The sequence below is a fragment of the Bufo bufo genome, chromosome 2 (genome assembly GCF_905171765.1).
Source record: "Bufo bufo chromosome 2, aBufBuf1.1, whole genome shotgun sequence".
NCBI classification, from domain to species: Eukaryota; Metazoa; Chordata; class Amphibia; order Anura; family Bufonidae; genus Bufo; species Bufo bufo.
Window position 1 is genome coordinate 744,774,241 of NC_053390.1, and position 21,903 is coordinate 744,796,143.

At 40.7% G+C, this 21,903-nt stretch overlaps 1 protein-coding gene across 1 annotated transcript in view; it reads left to right on the top strand.

The window, feature by feature from the left end:
- ARAP2 (ArfGAP with RhoGAP domain, ankyrin repeat and PH domain 2) overlaps window positions 1-21,903 on the top strand; it is a 703,001-nt gene that overhangs the window by 103,380 nt on the left and 577,718 nt on the right. Inside the window, exons 7-8 of the mRNA XM_040419005.1 lie at window positions 11,673-11,742; window positions 21,734-21,854. Of these exons, the coding sequence (XP_040274939.1) occupies window positions 11,673-11,742; window positions 21,734-21,854 (191 nt within the window). The remainder of the gene's footprint in view (window positions 1-11,672; window positions 11,743-21,733; window positions 21,855-21,903) is intronic.

Consider the following 21,903-nt stretch of genomic DNA (forward strand, 5'->3'; position numbering starts at 1 on the left):
GGGGTGTCTTCTTTCCAAAATGGGGTCACTTGTGGGGTAGTTATACTGCCCTGGCATTCTAGGGGCCCAAATGTGTGGTAAGGAGTTTGAAATCAAATTCTGAAAAAAATGACCTGTCAAATCCGAAAGGTGCTCTTTGGAATATGGGCCCCTTTGCCCACCTAGGCTGCAAAAAAGTGTCACACATCTGGTATCTCCGTACTTAGGAGAAGGTGGGGAATGTGTTTTGGGGTGTCATTTTATATATACCCATGCTGGGTGAGATAAATATCTTGGTCAAATGCCAACTTTGTATAAAAAAATGGGAAAAGTTGTCTTTTGCCAAGATATTTCTCTCACCCAGCATGGGTATATGTAAAATGACACCCCAAAACACATTCCCCACCTTCTCCTGAGTACGGAGATACCAGATGTGTGACACTTTTTTGCAGCCTAGGTGGGCAAAGGGGCCCATATTCCAAAGAGCACCTTTTGGATTTGACAGGTCATTTTTTTCAGAATTTGATTTCAAACTCCTTACCACACATTTGGGCCCCTAGAATGCCAGAGCAGTATAACTACCCCACAAGTGACCCCATTTTGGAAAGAAGAGACCCCAAGGTATTTCGTGATGGGCATAGTGAGTTCATAGAAGTTTTTATTTTTTGTCACAAGTTAGTGGAATATGAGACTTTGTAAGAAAAAAAAAAAAAAAAAAAAATCATCATTTTCCGCTAACTTGTGACAAAAAATAAAAAGTTCGATGAACTCACTATGCCCATCAGCGAATACCTTAGGGTGTGTACTTTCCGAAATAGGGTCATTTGTGGGGTGTTTGTACTGTCTGGGCATTGTAGAACCTCAGGAAACATGACAGGTGCTCAGAAAGTCAGAGCTGCTTCAAAAAGCGGAAATTCACATTTTTGTACCATAGTTTGTAAACGCTATAACTTTTACCCAAACCATTTTTTTTTTACCCAAACATTTTTTTTTTATCAAAGACATGTAGAACTATAAATTTAGAGCAAAATTTCTATATGGATCTTGTTTTTTTTGCAAAATTTTACAACTGAAAGTGAAAAATGTCATTTTTTTGCAAAAAAATCGTTAAATTTCGATTAATAACAAAAAAAGTAAAAATGTCAGCAGCAATGAAATACCACCAAATGAAAGCTCTATTAGTGAGAAGAAAAGGAGGTAAAATTCATTTGGGTGGTAAGTTGCATGACCGAGCAATAAACGGTGAAAGTAGTGTAGGTCAGAAGTGTAAAAAGTGGCCTGGTCTTTCAGGGTGTTTAAGCACTGGGGGCTGAAGTGGTTAAACTTTAGCTAGTTGTACCACATTGGCGCTTCAATAATTTGTCCCACATTTCCGCTTTACTCTTTTGGCCAACATTTGCGCTTCAATACTTTGTCCCACATTTCCACTTTACTCTTTTGGCCCACATTTGGGCTTCTGAAATTTGTACCACATTTGCGCTTTAACGGCTTTTCCCACATTTCCGCTTTACTCTTCTGACCCACATTTGGGCTTCTGTAATTTGTCCCAAATTTTCGCCTCAATAATTTTTCCTATAATCCTGCTTTACTTTTCTGGCCCACATTTGGGCTTCTGTAATTTGTACCACATTTGCGCTTTAACAGCTTTTCCCACTTTACTCTTCTGGCCCACATTTGGGCTTCTGTAATTTGTCAAAAATTTTCGCCTCCAATTTTTTTTCCATAATTCCGCTTTACTCTTCTGGCCCACATTTGGGCTTCTGTAATTTGTCCAAAATTTTAAACTCAATAATTTTTCACATAATTCAGCTTTACTCTTCTGGCCCACATTTGGGCTTCTGTAATTTGTCCCACATTTGCAATTTAACAGCTTTTACCACATTTCCGCTCGATCCCTTAAATTTGGTCTCTTTTTCTCACGCTCCCTCTCCGGCGTGGAACCCTGATTCGCCGATAACTGTGATCAACATGGTAGGCTCAGAAGAGAACATTGAAAGTTGATAGAGAAGATATCCAAATGGATGGTGGATGTCACTGGGGCACCTCTACATAAGTGACAGGAACATAAATTTAAAAAAATCGTCAATTACATTGTCAGGTGACATTTTTCAAATTTTGCCGGATAGAAACCCCTGCTCTGCATAGTTGACAGGGAATAAAATTTTATTAATTAAGTAATTAATGCGCGCCACATCCTTTCATTTAATGCTTAAACTTTAAAAAGTTGTCCCACTTTTATGCTTTAATAATTTGTCCCATAATTCAACTCTATAATTTTAAATTTAAAAAAATTAATCCTCCCTTGGATGTGGTCTCTCTTTCTCACGCTCCCTCTCCGGCGTGGAACCCTGATTCCCCGCTACCCGTGATCATCATGGTAGGCACAGAAAAGAACATCGAAAGTTGATAGAGCAGATATACAATTGGATCGTGAACATCACGGGGACGTGCGACATGGTGGGGCAGTAATTTTGCATGCACCTACACAAACTGACTGGGGTCAGCCCCTGCAACTTCTGGGTCTCCAAATTGGGCACATGGCCTGAGCTTGCCCTTTACCCCTTGGAGGTGCTGGCCTGCCCTGCAGCCAGTGTTTTGTCTGAACGTGTGTTTAGCATGACAGCAGGGGGTTATCACAGGTTATATTTCCCAATGTTTTGGGGTGTACCCTAATTTAAAAAAATATAAATAAATTTAAAACCAAAAAGCAGTGTAGGCTACCTCCTCCTCCTCCACCGCCGCTTCCACCTACACCGCCACATCCACCGCCTCCTCAACCTCCTACTCCATATGGACCTCGTCCTCCTAGATCAAGATGTTATTTATGTTATTTAAAGTCATTTCCCTATCCACATATGTTTGCAGAGCACTTGCCATGCTCTTAACCACATTTTGATGCAATTTGCAGCCCTCTAGCCCTTTCCATGACATTTTTACAGCCATTTTAGTGCTCAAAAGTTTGGGTCCCCATTGACTTCAATGGGGTTCGGGGTCAAGTTCGGGTCCTGAACTCAAACTTTTTTGTGAAGTTCGGCCGAACCCGTCGAACCCGAACATCCAGGTGTCCGCTCAACTCTAGTAGCAATATTAGAGAAACCCATGGTACAGTATATAATACACAACATTGTGCACCTTAAAAATTGACTCTATTGAAGTCTGATGGGATGAAGACTGAGCCTCTTGTTCCTAATCTGTACCATGAGTCTTAGTTCAAATACTGTATATAATGATAATATTACTGTATCTACCTGCTGCGAGGTGAACTTGAGGGAGCAGAATTATATGGAGATATTCCTCTTTTACAAACACTGGCAGCTGAGAGTACATGGGAACAGCACAATATAGATAAACCTTCATGGGAATCCTGCTGTAATTTTCAGTATACCTATGGGACAACAATGACTCCAAGCACATGGTAGAACAAATGCTGGACTAAGAGCTTAAAGTAATATTATGCAGTGGCCTAATCAATGTCAAATATATGTCAAATTATTTAGCAGGATAGAATTTAAAAAGCTTTAAAAGTAATGAAAAATGCATTCCTACGCTCAAAAGAGACTGAAGCAGCATTACATGTTCTTTTAAAACTAAATATTTGAAGTGTACCTGTACCAAAAAATAAAATAAAAATTTTGATATGTTCCTAGTAGGATGTACAAAAAATAGCGGTAGGTTGTGGTGGCTCACTAGCAAGTAGTTAAGGTATGGTGCTGCAAGCTCATATAGAGGGAATCACCCCACCCTCTCTTAAAGGCAAATGTAGTAATAGAGTAATGAGCGAGCACTCATACACTTGGCAACCAAATTGACATGTGCAGAAAATATTTATTATATCCCCATAAAATACAAGTAATAAAATTTATAAGAACAATGTAGCAATAATATACAACATTACAGTCACATATTGTGGTAGATATGATCAACACTATATTCATATGACTCAATAGTGTCGATAAATTCAATAATATAAATCACACCAAGAAACTTCAAGTATATGCTGTTATTTGGGAAGAGGGGGTATTATCTTCTAGCGCTCTATCCCAATTTGGGAAACTGAATGTCACTAAAAATGTTGTAGGTGTATTCACTGGGAGCGCAATATGTTCATAAAGTGTCCACAGGAATCCTGATAATGTGAAAAGTCTCTTATAGCATATCCTTTTAAGCTCGATATGAGCTTTGGATTGGAGAAAACTTTAAATCGATATTTGGCTTACCGTCTAGCGTCTGCTGTCTCCCTATTGCTTCAATGGAGCTTTAAATATTTGCCGGCTTATTCAGTCGCTCCCTACAGCAAGCTGGTTTAAATTTCGCGGGAGTTCCAAAGATCGCAGGAGTTGCCACTCTGTTCCGCAATTTCCTTTGGTGCAGCTTTCGACGATAAGAATAGTTAATCCTTTACTGTAGAGATTTTCTTCTGTATGGCCATACAGTATTATCGGAGGCTTTTCAATGCAGGTACATCACTTGTTTCACCATACGCGTTACGGGTAGATTCACTCTCCCTTCCTCAGTGGTCAAGTGTCTGCCTGCTCTGCCTCCATTTTTATCCATTCCTTTGATTGCTTCCCAAATCTCGGACACCTGTTGTTCATGCTACTCCCAGTTTGCAAGGGAATCCTCCCACATAATCAAGGGATAATTCTATACAGCCTTGATTTAAAAAAAAAAAAAAAAAAAAAAAAATTTTTTTTTTCCTCTTGCAGTTTCCATGCGTTTTTTATGCGTTTTTTGGGGACACATGCGTTTTTTGGCTCAGATGTCCCAATTGGTGTGATATATCATTATGTGAAATATAAACTTGATATCTGATTGCCAACACTTATAAAATGACTTTTTATAATAAAATATTATTAAACAAATTTTCAAGATTAAAATATCAATATAAGAATATAAAACAATAAATAATAAATGTGAGGAATCTTGAAAGTTTCATAGGAATCCTAGAGTTTGATACAATTATTCGGATTTGATAGAGAAAGAAGGGTGGGTATCAGACAATATATAGGACGTACCAAGAGGCCATTCAAAAAAAGAGTGGCCGAACATATTGCCAACATCAGGAAGGGGTACGATAAACATTCCCTATCTAAACATTATAAAGAGATGCATAATCAGGATCCATCAAGTCTGGTGTTTACGGCACTGGAGAAGGTGGAGAAACACTGGAGAGGCGGTGATTTTATCAGACAAATGTCTAGGATAGAATCCAGACGCATTTATGAATTTGGATCTCTACAACCGAAAGGCCTTAATTCGGAGTTGGAAATTTTTGGATTTATGTAGGTTGGATGTCTCGAGGCCGACGGCACGTCGCATGCTAGGCCGTCTATCGGCGCTGCGACGTGTCCTTGGCTCCGAGATACCCACCCTTCTTTCTCTATCAAATCCGAATAATTGTATCAAACTCTAGGATTCCTATGAAACTTTCAAGATTCCTCACATTTATTATTTATTGTTTTATATTCTTATATTGATATTTTAATCTTGAAAATTTGTTTAATAATATTTTATTATAAAAAGTCATTTTATAAGTGTTGGCAATCAGATATCAAGTTTATATTTCACATAATGATATATCACACCAATTGGGACATCTGGGCCAAAAAACGCATGTGTCCCCAAAAAACGCATAAAAAACGCATGGAAACTGCAAGAGGAAAAAAAAATATATATATATTTTTTTTATTTTTTTTTTAAATCAAGGCTGTATAGAATTATCCCTTGATTATGTGGGAGGATTCCCTTGCAAACTGGGAGTAGCATGAACAACAGGTGTCCGAGATTTGGGAAGCAATCAAAGGAATGGATAAAAATGGAGGCAGAGCAGGCAGACACTTGACCACTGAGGAAGGGAGAGTGAATCTACCCGTAACGCGTATGGTGAAACAAGTGATGTACCTGCATTGAAAAGCCTCCGATAATACTGTATGGCCATACAGAAGAAAATCTCTACAGTAAAGGATTAACTATTCTTATCGTCGAAAGCTGCACCAAAGGAAATTGCGGAACAGAGTGGCAACTCCTGCGATCTTTGGAACTCCTGCGAAATTTAAACCAGCTTGCTGTATGGAGCGACTGAATAAGCCGGCAAATATTTAAAGCTCCATTGAAGCAATAGGGAGACAGCAGACGCTAGACGGTAAGCCAAACATCGATTTAAAGTTTTCTCCAATCCAAAGCTCATATCGAGCTTAAAAGGATCAGCTATAAGAGACTTTTCACATTATCAGGATTCCTGTGGACACTTTATGAACATATTGCGCTCCCAGTGAATACACCTACAGCATTTTCAGTGACATTCAGTTTCCCAAATTGGGATAGAGCGCTAGAAGATAATACCCCCTCTTCCCAAATAACAGCATATACTTGAAGTTTCTTGGTGTGATATATATTATTGAATTTATCGACACTATTGAGTCATATGAATATAGTGTTGATCATATCTACCACAATATGTGACTGTAATGTTGTATATTATTGCTACATTGTTCTTATAAATTTTATTACTTGTATTTTATGGGGATATAATAAATATTTTCTGCACATGTCAATTTGGTTGCCAAGTGTATGAGTGCTCGCTCATTACTCTATTCCTAGTAGGATATGTTAGCTAATCTCTCAATTTTAATATCAGTTTGAGGGTTTAGTAAGACCGCAGAGTGCACCTGTCTTTGCAAATATTATTATATTGTTATATTGGGTATCACATCTACATAATTGCTATCTTGTGTAGGATGTTTATTGTGGTACTTGTGGTCCACTGCGGGCATCCTCCACTGTATGCATTTTTGCTGTGGATCACCATTACTGACGAGACACAAGTGCAAGATTTGCTCCCCTGTATATATATGCACAACTGCATATGGGTTTGAGCATTTTCTGTCTGTTTAATACCACGCCATTTTTTCAGTTTGTTTGTATATAGAGATGCCTGGAGGTGTATAAACTCCAATTTAAATGTGCCTGTTTTGCCATCCATAGGCTACATTTAGGTGCACCTGCGAGACCTGGGCCATATCAGCCAGTCTTGAGTGGGACTCGCAGACTCCTCCCTTCTCCCATTGCTAGCATGGTTACATGCTGGAGGTAACTGGTGAGTTGTCTGTGAGTCGGACCTCACGCTCCTGTAATTCGCACACTGGCCCCTGGTATGGCCCATATGGCACAGGTAGGTGAGTGTTAAGACCCGAGCTACTTGAGAAACCTTGGCGGGGTGCTCGGGCTGAGACATGTCCTCCAGAATAGGATATGTTGCCTAATCTCTCAATTATCAGTTTGAGGGTTTAGTAAGACCACAGAGTGCACCTGTCTTATCACATATTATTCACCACATACATGGATACTATCATACACATGTTTCATACATTGATGCATTAATTTGCTTATTCATAACATATATGGATGCAATCATAGGTGCATAAGGGCCAATAAGCCCCTGTCCCATCCTTGAAGAGCAGCGGAGTGACCCATTCAACAGCTGCAGTGAGACCAACAGCTACAAGGGGGGCCAGAACAGCTGGGTGGCAGGAAAGCAATGTTGTGGGGGGTAGAGGACAGGAGAGCAAGTGGAAGAAAAGGACATAACAGCGAAGGCAAGAGAGCTGCTGAAGGAGGAGGAAAACAGAGGACACTGCTTTACTCTAGTATTAGTATGCTCTGTGTCAACCTCGCCATTCCCTTTCCTGTTAGTGCTGCCTGCAGATTTTTACAGAACAGGGGTATAGCTATACGGGAAGCAGCAGGGGTGCTACAGAGAGGAAAATGTACAATGCATTAAAAAACAATATTTTTTTTTATTGCTTATATATTGCAGTCATACTTTATTTAAAATGCAATATTCATTGCAAAGTATTATTTTTTGTGGGATACTCACTTAGTGGATATATAGACTTTATAGATGAGCGAAGGTTTTCAAAAATTTGATTCGGCCGGTTTGCCGAATTTTTCAAAAAATTGGGTTTGATCCGAATTTATTTGCTGCAAATCGCGTTAAACTGCTATTTCCTGGCTGCAGAGAGCCTTTATAGTGTATAGAACACTGTGCCTTGCAGTAACACGCATAGGGAGTCTGCTGTGGTAGTGAAATACTACTGTGAGTCAGTATGACATGCAGATTACAGGCGTTGCCAGGAACCACTGCGCACATCACTTATTTTGGCAGTCACAGGGCCAAAACTCACCAAATAACTCAAGTATGAACTCAGCCTTACAGGTCGATGTTAGCGCCAATAAGAAGGGCACTCCTTTTACACCGTCATCAGCTAATTCCACATAGATGTCTACAGAACCTGTTCTATTAAACGCTTATATAAGTAGAGCCCCCCAACAGAGTGGAGAGGGTGTCAACAGAAAGTTTGTGTTGATGTCACAGATTTTCTTGCCATTACTCTGATCCATCAGAAGTTCAGAACAATAACCCCCGCAAAAAACGGATCCTGTCTGTTGAGCATCCACCTTCATTCGGTCAGCAATCCATCAGTATTGCTAATGCCAAAGAAACAGGAGTGGATCCAAAGCAGATATGACATGTGAATAGAATATTTGCTTGTCTTCTGTGTTTTGTACCCACTCCTGCTTTTGGCTACCAAATCATAAGCCAATTCTGATGCAAAATAGGGACCATGTCATGCAGGCCTTACAGCTGTTACATAGACAGCATCCTTGTGCGTCTCATATTTCCTTCCTTCTAACAGATCAGAAGAAGGGTCAAATAAATGATGTCAGCCAGGCCGAAAGGCAAAATAGTGGCCCAGTCATGAAGTGGGGAGGGTGGGAACAGTCCACAGAGTTGCCCTATGACATAGTGGTGAGGTGGAAGCAGCATGAGGAGACCACAGAGTGGCCCAATGACAGAGTCTGGAGGTTGCGGCAGCATCAGGAGGCCACAGTGTGGCACAATGACAGAGTGTGGAGATGGCGGCAGCATCAGGAGGCCACAGAGTGGCACAATGACAGTGTGGAGGTGGAAGCAGCATCAGGATACCACAGAGTGGCAAGGTGACATAGTGTGGAGGTGACAGCAGCATCATGAAACCACACAGTGGCAAGGTGACAGAGTGGGAAGGTCGGTGGCAATACCATTACCAGCTGAAGATGGTGGGGGAAAGAATGAGCACTTGGCATCAGATGTGTGGCATCAGGCGGGTGACAGCATCAGAATAGTAACTGAGGCATTTAGCTAGAAGAAACCGGTCTCTTTTGTCAAAGTGTTGATGTGGCCCCATGGATGATCTAGCCTGCCCCCCCGGTCAGACCTGCGAGAAGATGGACGATGGTGCAGATAGGCAGTGCCCAACTGACTACATAGGATGTCTCTACAGTAGTTCAGTTTGTCCTCCCTCTCAGAAGGTGTAAAAAAAGCCCTATTTTGGACCAGTAGCAAGGGTCCAACAAGGTGGAGATCCAGAAGTCAACCCTCTACCGAATAGTGACAATTCAGCTGTCACTACGCAAGCAAGTGAGCATGCATCGGGCCATTTCTGCAAGTGACTCTGAGGGACTCCCTGCTTCCATCTCCACTGCATACTGCCACGGTGTGTCTGGGTCCTCTGACTCGTCTTCCTCATCGCCCTGTAGCTTCTCTGGCTGCTCCTGCTCCTCCTTTTTTGTCACCTGTGGCTAAAAACCACCTATTTTGCTACACATTGCTTGTGCTCCAATGTCCTCCTCCTCCTTCTCCTCTTCCTCCAGTTCAGGCTGATGACACAGTGGAGGATGAGGAGGTAGAGGCGGACATTGTCACAGGGCCAACAGCGTGACAACGTGGAGGCAGAAGCGGTGTCACCTGGCCAAGTTGCTGGTGTGGCTGGGCAGGAACCACATTTACCCAGTGGGGCATAAAGGACATATGGCCTTAGTTAAAGCTACCGACCAATTTCCCAAAAAAGGCTGTATCACAAACACATTTCACCACTGAATGGCTAATCGACGTAATTCAGTTCATACAGAAGAAAGTCTACAATCACCCATCAATTTTCCCCATAAAGGCTGTTTCACAAGAAAATTTCAGCAAATAAATTGTTAATCAATGTAATTTGGTTCATACAGAAGAAATTCTACAATCACCCATCAATTTTCCCCATAAATGCTGTTTCACAAAAAAATGTCACCAATGAATGGCTAATCGCCAAAATTCGGTTCATACAGAAGAAAGTCTATAATCACCCATCAATTTTCCTGTATTCTTTTTCCTATTAATAGACCCCCCAAAAAAAATATAACAATCACAATTCACTAAAGAACGGCTAATAGGATGTACGTATCTATCTTTTTAATACACCCTGTAAATGACTGTAGTACAATGGAACTTCACCTCTGAAGGCAAATATTTTTTTTTCTGTCATTAATACACACCAGAAAAGGGCTATAATTATCTCACTTCAACACACAACGGCTAATAAGTCCTTTTTCTTTTTCCCACTAATGCATGCCAAAAAGGGCTTTAGAACATATCCGCAGAATGGCAAATATATATATATATTTTTGCCACTAATACACGCCAAAAAGGGCTTTAGAACATATAACTGCACTTCTGAATGGTAAATTTATTTTTCTTTTACCACTATTACACCACAAAAGGCTTTAGAACATATAACTGCACCACTGAACGGCAAATAGGATGTAAAAATATTTCCTTGTAATAAACCCTGTTAAAGGGAACCTGTCGCCTCTACTATGCTACCCTCACTGAGCGTTTCTACATGTTCATTGTGTTACCCTAAACATATAAATTACACTTTTAATTTCATTTGCAGACGAATTCAATAAGTATTATGCATTTTTGTACTTCCCGCCTTTTATGCAAATTAACATAAAAGAGTCATATCTTGCTTGTGTGACCAGAGAAGAGTCATATTTTCAAGCTCTAACTCATCTCAGGTTAATTTGCATATGTATCAAATCGTTTTTTTTCTTACACAATAAAAGCACACAGAGCTATGGGGACTGGATATTGCGGATGTGCTAGTGGCCATCTAGCAACCCATCTCCTCAGCTCTATACCCAAAATCCAGGTGACAGGTTCCCTTTAATGGCTGTATCAAGTAACACTTGCACCCCAATAACAGGAATGGTTTGCTGGAATTACAGAGCTGTATAATGGCAATTTGGATCCCCATCCCCAGATTTTACCTATTACCCAGGCTGTAACCTCCCCTACTTAACCCTGTTCTACATAAATGCTGTGGAATGATTCCTCCCATCCTTTCCCTACACCTTGAATAATCTTGCCCTGAACTTGTACATCTTTTTTTTTAGCACAATTAAGTCTTTTTTAGCACTGTCCCTAGCGCCTGCTGACATCTCTCCTTGCACTAAGTACACTGGAAAATGGCAGAATCCAAGATGGCTGAGGCTATTTATATGGCTGTAACATCACAGGGCTGGCTGCTGATTGGCTGCATGCATAGCATTATGGGTGATCCCGCCTTCCCAGAGCTCCATGTCCTGACATGTGCAACAGCCATTTTAGGAAAAAATTTGATTAGTTGCCAGGAAGAGTGAGGAAATTCAGATTCGGTGCAAACCGAATTTTTCCTGAAATTCGGATCGAATTCCACTTAGTGAACTTCGATTCGCTCATCTCTAATAGACATGAAAGAGATATGATAAGCAAAGATATTGTATGGTAGTGACTGTAACATTTCAATATACATTGGTTGGTGACAATGTTATATTTTTATTTTAATCAGTAGTCGAATGTTTCAGAAAAGGTGGATAAAAGTGGATGGACATCACCTTTCTTACTACCTTAATGACAGGGTAAGTTATTTATCAAACCTTATGTACTTAAATTTAATATGGTATGCTGATTTTTTTTTCTGGGATGAGTACATTGGTAGCCTCATAATAGGCTATCAATTTCAAATCAGTGTAGGTTTCCCTGTGTATTAGGATGTTGTCTGAAATTTTTGGTTAAAGGATTTGAAACAGTACAACTATGGACTTTATCTGTTTTTATCTGTTTTTGTTTTAATTGCACTGTAAACTTTGTTATCGCTAATAGGATATAGTAGGTAGATAACCCTAACGACAAAGAGAAAATAAGTCAATAAAAAAAAAAATCTTATCCTAAAATTGACAACTTTAAACTTAAAAGCATCTTAGAAAAATTAAGAATTGACATATGCCCCATTTTAGTGGCATTAATTACACTGATCGTTCGGCCATTTCATTTAAAGCAAGTTACATTCAAGATTTGGAAGGCACTATGCTTACAAATTAGATCAAGCGAGCACCAGATGTTGGATAAAGGATGAATTTGACACACAGTAGCCATTAATGAAAATTGGTAGTTGGAAGATAAAGATATTAGGAAGGGAAAAGAAAAGTAAGGAAAATTGGTAGTTTGGGTATAAATCAATGGGTGGAGATTGAATTACTCTAACGGGATTGGATTAAAAAATAAAAGTGCATAAGGATTTCTTTTTATAGCACTCAATGTATCAGAAAAGCAACGGCCACAGATCTTACTGCACGTAAACCAGCAACATTATCCGAAGGTGCAAACAGATACATTTATGTAATTATTTCTCTTGCCACAAACCACAACTTATGGCCATGAACCTACAGAAGCCTTTGATATAATATAAGAATGGTTGTATAATATGCTGTATATACATTGATACTAGGAAATGAGAAAGGACACACTTGACAATAATAAGGGCTGGATTCTGGCTATGGAAGTAAATAGGGGATGTGCATATTTGCACTATATGTAACTTCATTTTATTTTTATCTAAAGTCAGTATTGAAAGATACCATTAATATAGTTTTCCGGGCTTTAAATACTGATGACCTATAGTCTGGATAGGTCATCAGTATCTATTAGGTGGGGTTTCAATACCCAGGAACAATGGTGCTCTCAAGGGCGCCACAACCTTCTCTCTGCTCATCAAGCACAGCACCGTACATTGTATGGGGCTGAGCTGCCCCTAGCCATGTGACTGGTGAACATGTCGTCAGTCGGCCTAGGGACTGCCTTCTCAAACAGCTGATCAGCATGGGTCCCGGGTCTCGGACCCCCACTGATCAGTATTTAAATCTTGGAAAACCCGTTTGAGTATAACTTAGCTGAAAATAAGGATAGCTTAGCCAAAAGGGTGCTAAAGCTATGAAAACATTTTGCACAGTTATTTAATCAAGTGGTTATAAAGGGGTTGTCGCATAAACTGTTTTTCACTCTAAAGTTTATATTCACCACTTACTGTTGTCCCCATTTCTCCTTGGAATTTTTTTCCAAATTTTTTTAAAGGTAATCTGTCAGCAGATTTGTACCTATGAAACTGGCTGACCTATTGCATGTGCCCTTGGCAGCTGCATGTATCCGTGTTGGTCCCATGTTCATGCTGTATGTGCTTAAATTGCTGTTTTTAAACATGAATTCAAAAGATTTGAGAATAAATAAGCTTACCTAGGCTAAGTGAATAAATATATTTACTAATTGTGATTAAATACTGTATATGGTAAAACAGAAAAATCACATATAGAGTAGTAAAAATAAATAATCATCACTGGCCTAAACATACAATGCGGGGTGGGACCCCAGCTGCCATGTTGCAGCATATGAGCGACAACCCAGGATGTTACAGGAAAGAAACAGTGTTCATCCTACCTGGATGAAGTTCCTCAATGGAGTGCCCCTCAATTGTCTGTGCAAACCAGGGTTGAGCCATTTAGCTCTTCCAGTGTGCAGCATTGGCATCTCTCTAATATAACCACTGAGGAATTTGGCTTTGGGTTGGAAGGATTTATGTACAGTACAGACCAAAAGTTTGGACACACCTTCTCATTCAAAGAGTTTTCTTTATTTTCATGACTATGAAAATTGTAGATTCACACTGAAGGCATCAAAACTATGAATTAACACATGTGGAATTATATACATAACAAACAAGTGTGAAACAACTGAAAATATGTCATATTCTAGGTTCTTCAAAGTAGCCACCTTTTGCTTAGATTGCTGCTTTGCACACTCTTGGCATTCTCTTGATGAGCTTCAAGAGGTAGTCCCCTGAAATGGTTTTCACTTCACAGGTGTGCCCTGTCAGGTTTAATAAGTGGGATTTCTTGCCTTATAAATGGGGTTGGGACTATCAGTTGCGTTGAGGAGAAGTCAGGTGGATACACAGCTGATAGTCCCACTGAATAGACTGTTAGAATTTGTATTATGGCAATAAAAACGCAGCTAAGTAAAGAAAAACGAGTGGCCATCATTATTTTAAGAACTGAAGGTCAGTCAGTCAGCCGAAAAATTGGGAAAACTTTGAAAGTAAGAGCTTTTTGACCATGAAGGAGAGTGATGGGGTGCTGCGCCAGATGACCTGGCCTCCACAGTCACCGGACCTGAACCCAATCGAGATGGTTTGGGGTGAGCTGGACCGCAGAGTGAAGGCAAAAGGGCCAACAAGTGCTAAGCATCTCTGGGAACTCCTTCAAGACTGTTGGAAGACCATTTCAGGGGACTACCTCTTGAAGCTCATCAAGAGCATGCCAAGAGTGTGCAAAGCAGTAATCAAAGCAAAAGGTGGCTACTTTGAAGAACCTAGAATATGACATATTTTCAGTTGCTTCACACTTGTTTATGTATATAATACCACATGTGTTAATTCATAGTTTTGATGCCTTCATAGTCATGAAAATAAAGAAAACTCTTGGAATGAGAAGGTGTGTCCAAACTTTTGGTCTGTACTGTATGTTACCTAACTATAATTACACAGAATATAAACGGTGATATGAAATGAGAAAGAATTAAAGGGGACAGAAACGATCAGTAATTCATTATTTATGTAAAAATACACTTACAACACAGTTGCTGAGAAAAAAAAAAAATTTAAATGTGCAAATGAGCCTCAAAAACCAACATGGGTGTTGCCATTACTCCTAGAGGCTCCATTCTCTCTGCAACTGTTGGGTCCTCTGTTGGACTTCTCCTAAAGTTGGGAGAGCGTGGGAGTTGCAGTGAGACAGATGAGCTTCTAGGAATAATGGAAATGTTCAAAATATTTCAAATAAGACCAAGATAGCACTAGCTCTGATACATTGCAAGTTACCATCCTTAGAAATGTGTCGCAGTGAAAGCTGTTTATACCTCCAGCTTTCACTACTGACCTTATTTTTAATAAATGTATATCTTCTGTTTCTCACCTAGCACTGTTATCTTGGTCTTGTTTAAAAGCTTAGATAGTCAGCTTTGAAAGAAGACCAAGCTTTAAGCTGCTCATCTGTAGCTGCTACCCAGCCCGAGAAGATTTAAAGTAAGATACAAGATCAAGAAAAATTGTGATCACTGGCACTATTTTGCAATGTGGACTAATAGTGCTGCAAGAAAGTGTTGGTACCGCAACTGACTAAGATAATTGCAATATGAAAAACAGTATTGTTTATGTGCAAACTATCAAATATAAACCGTTTATATTTGATAGTTTGCGCAGAAATAATACAGTTTTTTTAAGATTTAAAGTAGCCCTCCCCCTTCAGCTGGCTGTGATCTCACCCAACCTGAAGGAGGGGTGGTAGTGGAGGAAGTGCTGATGGCATGCATGAGGAAAGAATTTTTTTTATCTCTCTCTGTTTTACCTGTACTTGTCCCAGGGGGCGGAGGGTAACATGGACTTCTGGGTATGTTATCAATCACCCGTTCACTTATCAATAGGACAGCATACTTGTCTCTGATTGTCACATATGGATGTCTTTTGTTTATCAGAAAAATATTGTGAAGATGAGGGCTTGTACATTTATTAACCCCTTTGTGCTATTCATTGACAACATGAGTAATCTGTCTGGATCACCATGTCAAATAAGTCACACCAAACATTTGCACCCCACACAAACATCAATAAAGTTCCTATTTTACAATGTCCCTATCCTGTCAATATCCTCATATGTCTAGTGTAAAATATACCAACCACATCTCTAGCGATATCCATTACATGCTGCAGTAATAGCAACTATAACGTCAGCCCAGGTTTGGACTGGCACACAGGAGTACAGATGAATCCCCCGGTGGGCCCCTAAGGAAGATGGGCACCTAGTTTCCCACCCCCTGCACAAGTGGCACCTAACACATAAAGTAGACTTACTGCGCTACATACATATATTCAATGTACAGCACCTCAACCACCCTATGTCCATATAAAAACTTGATTATAGACACAATCATATAACTGAGATGACTTCTAGGTATAGAGGAAAGCTAGCCAGTATCCTCTTTTCTCCAGGACCTACCTTCTCAAAGTTGCTGCAGGGACCCCCATATTCAATCATCTGGTAGTGTCTTGCTGCTGTGTGAGCAGGAAATAATCGAGTGTATTCATAAGTAAAATACATTTTAACCACCTCCGGACCGCCTAACGCAGGATCGCGTTCCAGAGGTGGCAGCCCTGCGCACAGTCACGCATATATGCGTCATCTCGCGAGACTTCCTGTGAACGCGCGCACACAGGCGCGCGCGCTCACAGGAACGGAAGGTAAGAGATTTGATCTCCAGCCTGCCAGCGGCGATCGTTCGCTGGCAGGCTGGAGATGTGTATTTTTTAACCCCTAACAGGTATATTAGACGCTGTTTTGATAACAGCGTCTAATATACCTGCTACCTGGTCCTCTGGTGGTCCCCTTTGTTTGGATCGACCACCAGAGGACACAGGTAGCTCAGTAAAGTCCCACCAAGCACCACTACACTACACTACACCCCCCCGTCACTTATTAACCCCTTATTAGCCCCTGATCACCCCTGATCACCCCATATAGACTCCCTGATCACCCCCCTGTCATTGATTACCCCCCTGTCATTGATCAACCCCCTGTAAAGCTCCATTCAGACGTCCGCATGATTTTTACGGATCCACTGATAGATGGATCGGATCCGCAAAACGCATCCGGACGTCTGAATGAAGCCTTACAGGGGTGTGATCAATGACTGTGGTGATCACCCCATATAGACTCCCTGATCACCCCCCTGTCATTGATTACCCCCCTGTCATTTATCACCCCCCTGTAAAGCTCCATTCAGACGTCCGCATGATTTTTACAGATCCACTGATAGATGGATCGGATCCGCAAAACGCATCCGGACGTCTGAATGAAGCCTTACAGGGGCATGATCAATGACTGTGGTGATCACCCCATATAGACTCCCTGATCACCCCCCTGTAAAGCTCCATTCAGATGTCCGCATGATTTTTACGGATGCACTGATAGATGGATCGGATCCGCAAAACGTATCCGGACGTCTAAATGAAGCCTTACAGGGGCATGATCAATGACTGTGGTGATCACCCCATATAGACTCCCTGATCACCCCCCTGTCATTGATTACCCCCCTGTCATTGATCACCCCCCTGTAAAGCTCCATTCAGATGTCCGCATGATTTTTACGGATGCACTGATAAATGGATCGGATCCGCAAAACGAATCCGGACGTCTGAATGAAGCCTTACAGGGGCATGATCAATGACTGTGGTGATCACCCCATATAGACTCCCTGATCACCCCCTGTAAAGCTCCATTCAGATGTCCGCATGATTTTTACGGATGCACTGATAGATGGATCGGATCCGCAAAACGCATCCGGACGTCTGAATGAAGCCTTACAGGGGAGTGATCAATGACTGTGGTGATCACCCCATATAGACTCCCTGATCACCCCCCTGTCATTGATTACCCCCCTGTCATTGATCACCCCCCTGTAAAGCTCCATTCAGATGTCCGCATGATTTTTACGGATGCACTGATAGATGGATCGGATCCGCAAAACGCATCCGGACGTCTGAATGAAGCCTTACAGGGGCATGATCAATGACTGTGGTGATCACCCCCCTGTCATTGATTACCCCCCTGTAAAGCTCCATTCAGACGTCCTCATGATTTTTACGGATCCACTGATAGATGGATCGGATCCGCAAAACGCATCCGGACGTCTGAATGAAGCCTTACAGGGGCATGATCAATGACTGTGGTGATCACCCCCCTGTCATTGATTACCCCCCTGTCATTGATTACCCCCCTGTAAAGCTCCATTCAGACATCCGCATGATTTTTACGGATCCACTGATAGATGGATCGGATCCGCAAAACGCATCCGGACGTCTGAATGAAGCCTTACAGGGGCGTGATCAATGACTGTGGTGATCACCTCATATAGACTCCCTGATCACCCCCCTGTCATTGATTACCCCCCCTGTCATTGATTACCCCCCTGTAAAGCTCCATTCAGACATCCGCATGATTTTTACGGATGCACTGATAGATGGATCGGATCCGCAAAACGCATACGGACGTCTGAATGAAGCCTTACACGGGCGTGATCAATGACTGTGGTTATCACCCCATATAGACTCCCTGATCACCCCCCTGTCATTGATCACCCCCACTGTCATTGATCACCCCCCCTGTCATTGATCACCCCCCCTGTCATTGATCACCCCCCCTGTCATGCTCCATTCAGACATTTTTTTGGCCCAAGTTAGCGGAATTATTTTTTTTTCTTACAAAGTCTCATATTCCACTAACTTGTGTCAAAAAATAAAATCACACATGAACTCACCATACCCCTCACGGAATCCAAATGCGTAAAATTTTTTAGACATTTATATTCCAGACTTCTTCTCACGCTTTAGGGCCCCTAGAATGCCAGGGCAGTATAAATACCCCACATGTGACCCCATTTCGGAAAGAAGACACCCCCAGGTATTCCGTGAGGGGCATATTGAGTCCATGAAAGATTTAAATTTTTGTCCCAAGTTAGCGGAACGGGAGACTTTGTCAGAAAAAAATAAAAAATATCAATTTCCGCTAACTTGTGCCAAAAAAAAAAAAATTCTATGAACTCGCCATGCCCCTCATTGAATACCTTGGGGTGTCTTCTTTCCAAAATGGGGTCACATGTGGGGTATTTATACTGCCCTGGCATTCTAGGGGCCCCAAAGCGTGAGAAGAAGTCTGGTATCCAAATGTCTAAAAATGCCCTCCTAAAAGGAATTTGGGCACCTTTGCGCATCTAGGCTGCAAAAAAGTGTCACACATCTGGTATCGCCGTACTCAGGAGAAGTTGGGGAATGTGTTTTGGGGTGTCATTTTACATATACCCATGCTGGGTGAGATAAATATCTTGGTCAAATGCCAACTTTGTATAAAAAAATGGGAAAAGTTGTCTTTTGCCAAGATATTTCTCTCACCCAGCAAGGGTATATGTAAAATGACACCACAAAACACATTCCCCACCTTCTCCTGAATACGGCGATACCACATGTGTGACACTTTTTTGCAGTCTAGGTGGGCAAAGGGGCCCATATTCCAAAGAGCACCTTTAGGATTTCACAGGTCATTTACCTACTTACCACACATTAGGGCCCCTGGAAAATGCCAGGGCAGTATAACTACCCCACAAGTGACCCCATTTTGGAAAGAAGACACCCCAAGGTATTCCGTGAGGGGCATGGCGAGTTCCTAGAATTTTTTATTTTTTGTCACAAGTTAGTGGAAAATGCTGATTTTTTTTTTTTTTTTTTTCATACAAAGTCTCATATTCCACTAACTTGTGACAAAAAATAAAAACATCCATGAACTCACTATGCCCATCAGCGAATACCTTGGGGTCTCTTCTTTCCAAAATGGGGTCACTTGTGGGGTTGTTATACTGCCCTGGCATTCTAGGGGCCCAAATGTGTGGTAAGGAGTTTGAAATCAAATTCTGTAAAAAATGACCTGTGAAATCCGAAAGGTGCTCTTTGGAATATGGGCCCCTTTGCCCACCTAGGCTGCAAAAAAGTGTCACATATCTGGTATCTCCGTACTCAGGAGAAGTTGGGGAATGTGTTTTGGGGTGTCATTTTACATATACCCATGCTGGGTGAGAGAAATATCTTGGCAAAAGACAACTTTTCCCATTTTTTTATACAAAGTTGGCATTTGACCAAGATATTTATCTCACCCAGCATGGGTATATGTAAAAAGACACCCCAAAACACATTCCTCAACTTCTCCTGAATACAGAGATACCAGATGTGTGACACTTTTTTGCAGCCTAGGTGGGCAAAGGGGCCCATATTCCAAAGAGCACCTTTCGGATTTCACAGGTCATTTTTTACAGAATTTGATTTCAAACTCCTTACCACACATTTGGGCCCCTAGAATGCCAGGGCAGTATAACCACCCCACAAGTGACCCCATTTTGGAAAGAAGACACCCCAAGGTATTTCGTGATAGGCATAGTGAGTTCATAGAAGTTTTTATTTTTTGTCACAAGTTAGTGGAATATGAGACTTTGTAAGAAAAGAAAAAAAAAAAAAAATCATCATTTTCCGCTAACTTGTGACAAAAAATAAAAAGTTCTATGAACTCACTATGCCCATCAGCGAATACCTTAGGGTGTGTACTTTCCGAAATGGGGTCATTTGTGGGGTGTTTGTACTGTCTGGCCATTGTAGAACCTCAGGAAACATGACAGGTGCTCAGAAAGTCAGAGCTGCTTCAAAAAGCGGAAATTCACATTTTTGTACCATAGTTTGTAAACGCTATAACTTTTACCCAAACCATTTTTTTTTTTACCCAAACATTTTTTTTTTATCAAAGACATGTAGAACAATAAATTTAGAGCAAAATTTCTATATGGATCTCGTTTTTTTTGCAAAATTTTACAACTGAAAGTGAAAAATGTCATTTTTTTGCAAAAAAATCGTTAAATTTCGATTAATAACAAAAAAAGTAAAAATGTCAGCAGCAATGAAATACCACCAAATGAAAGCTCTATTAGTGAGAAGAAAAGGAGGTAAAATTCATTTGGGTGGTAAGTTGCATGACCGAGCAAAAAACGGTGAAAGTAGTGTAGGTCAGAAGTGTAAAAAGTGGCCTGGTCTTTCAGGGTGTTTAAGCACTGGGGGCTGAGGTGGTTAATGGTGGGCCCTAGGCACCCCAGTCCGACTCTGCGTCAGTGGAATATCTAACCTATTACAGACAGATGGGAAAGGTTTCCATAAACAATTGTGTTCAATTAGTTTTACAAAACAAACTAGTAGGACAAACCAGGGCAAACTGGGGTCCTGCATAAGGTTCCCTAGTTTGGGTGCATGGCGGGAAGAACTGAAATAGGTTTAGGGTATATTTTTTGTCCCCCCCGCCAACAAAATTATGCACTACTGTACCCCAATATGGTGCAGTTCACTCATAACCCTGTGAGGGATTGAATAGGGCATTTAATGCTCCAGGAGTATTTTTATTATCATTATTATTAGTATTATTATTAGTATTTTTAAAGTACGGTACATATTTTAGACAAAGATGGACATGACATTATTGTTGTACGGATTTTATTTATTAAATATTCTTTATACGGTTTTTACATGTATAAACGGGTTATATCATAATATCATAGCTATTAATTAATTTCAATTATTTACTGAAGATCTATCTTCTGCCAATAATTCACAAGTGCTAGTTTTCAGAATTAGGTAATTTATTTTAGAATAGAAGTGTAAAAACAACATTAACTGCTACAGTAACAGGGTGAGCCTTACATCAATAAGAGGAGGTGCAAATTATGAAGTGATCCTTCCTGCTGGTGCTGGTTCATTCCATTATTCTGTATCTTCAGACAGAAAGACAAGTCACCTCTTTGGATCCTACATATAGACATTAAAAAAAATGGATGTCTGATTTTACCTTTCCTAATTCAACCTTTTGTTTATTATATTACTGTGCTGGTGTAGAGAGGGAAATAATTCCTTTTAGTGAATTATTCTAATTTCTTTAATTTCAGGATATGTTCTCAAGAGGGAAGATTTTACTGTCTGCCGTATTGAAAACTCAAAAGCTTGGTGACAATAAATTTGAAGTTGTGATGTCGCAAAAGACATTAGTCTTTCGAGCAGAAAAGGAAGGTATGGAGTCCATCCTATTGCCAATATCTTTATCTGTAGAAGGCCAACT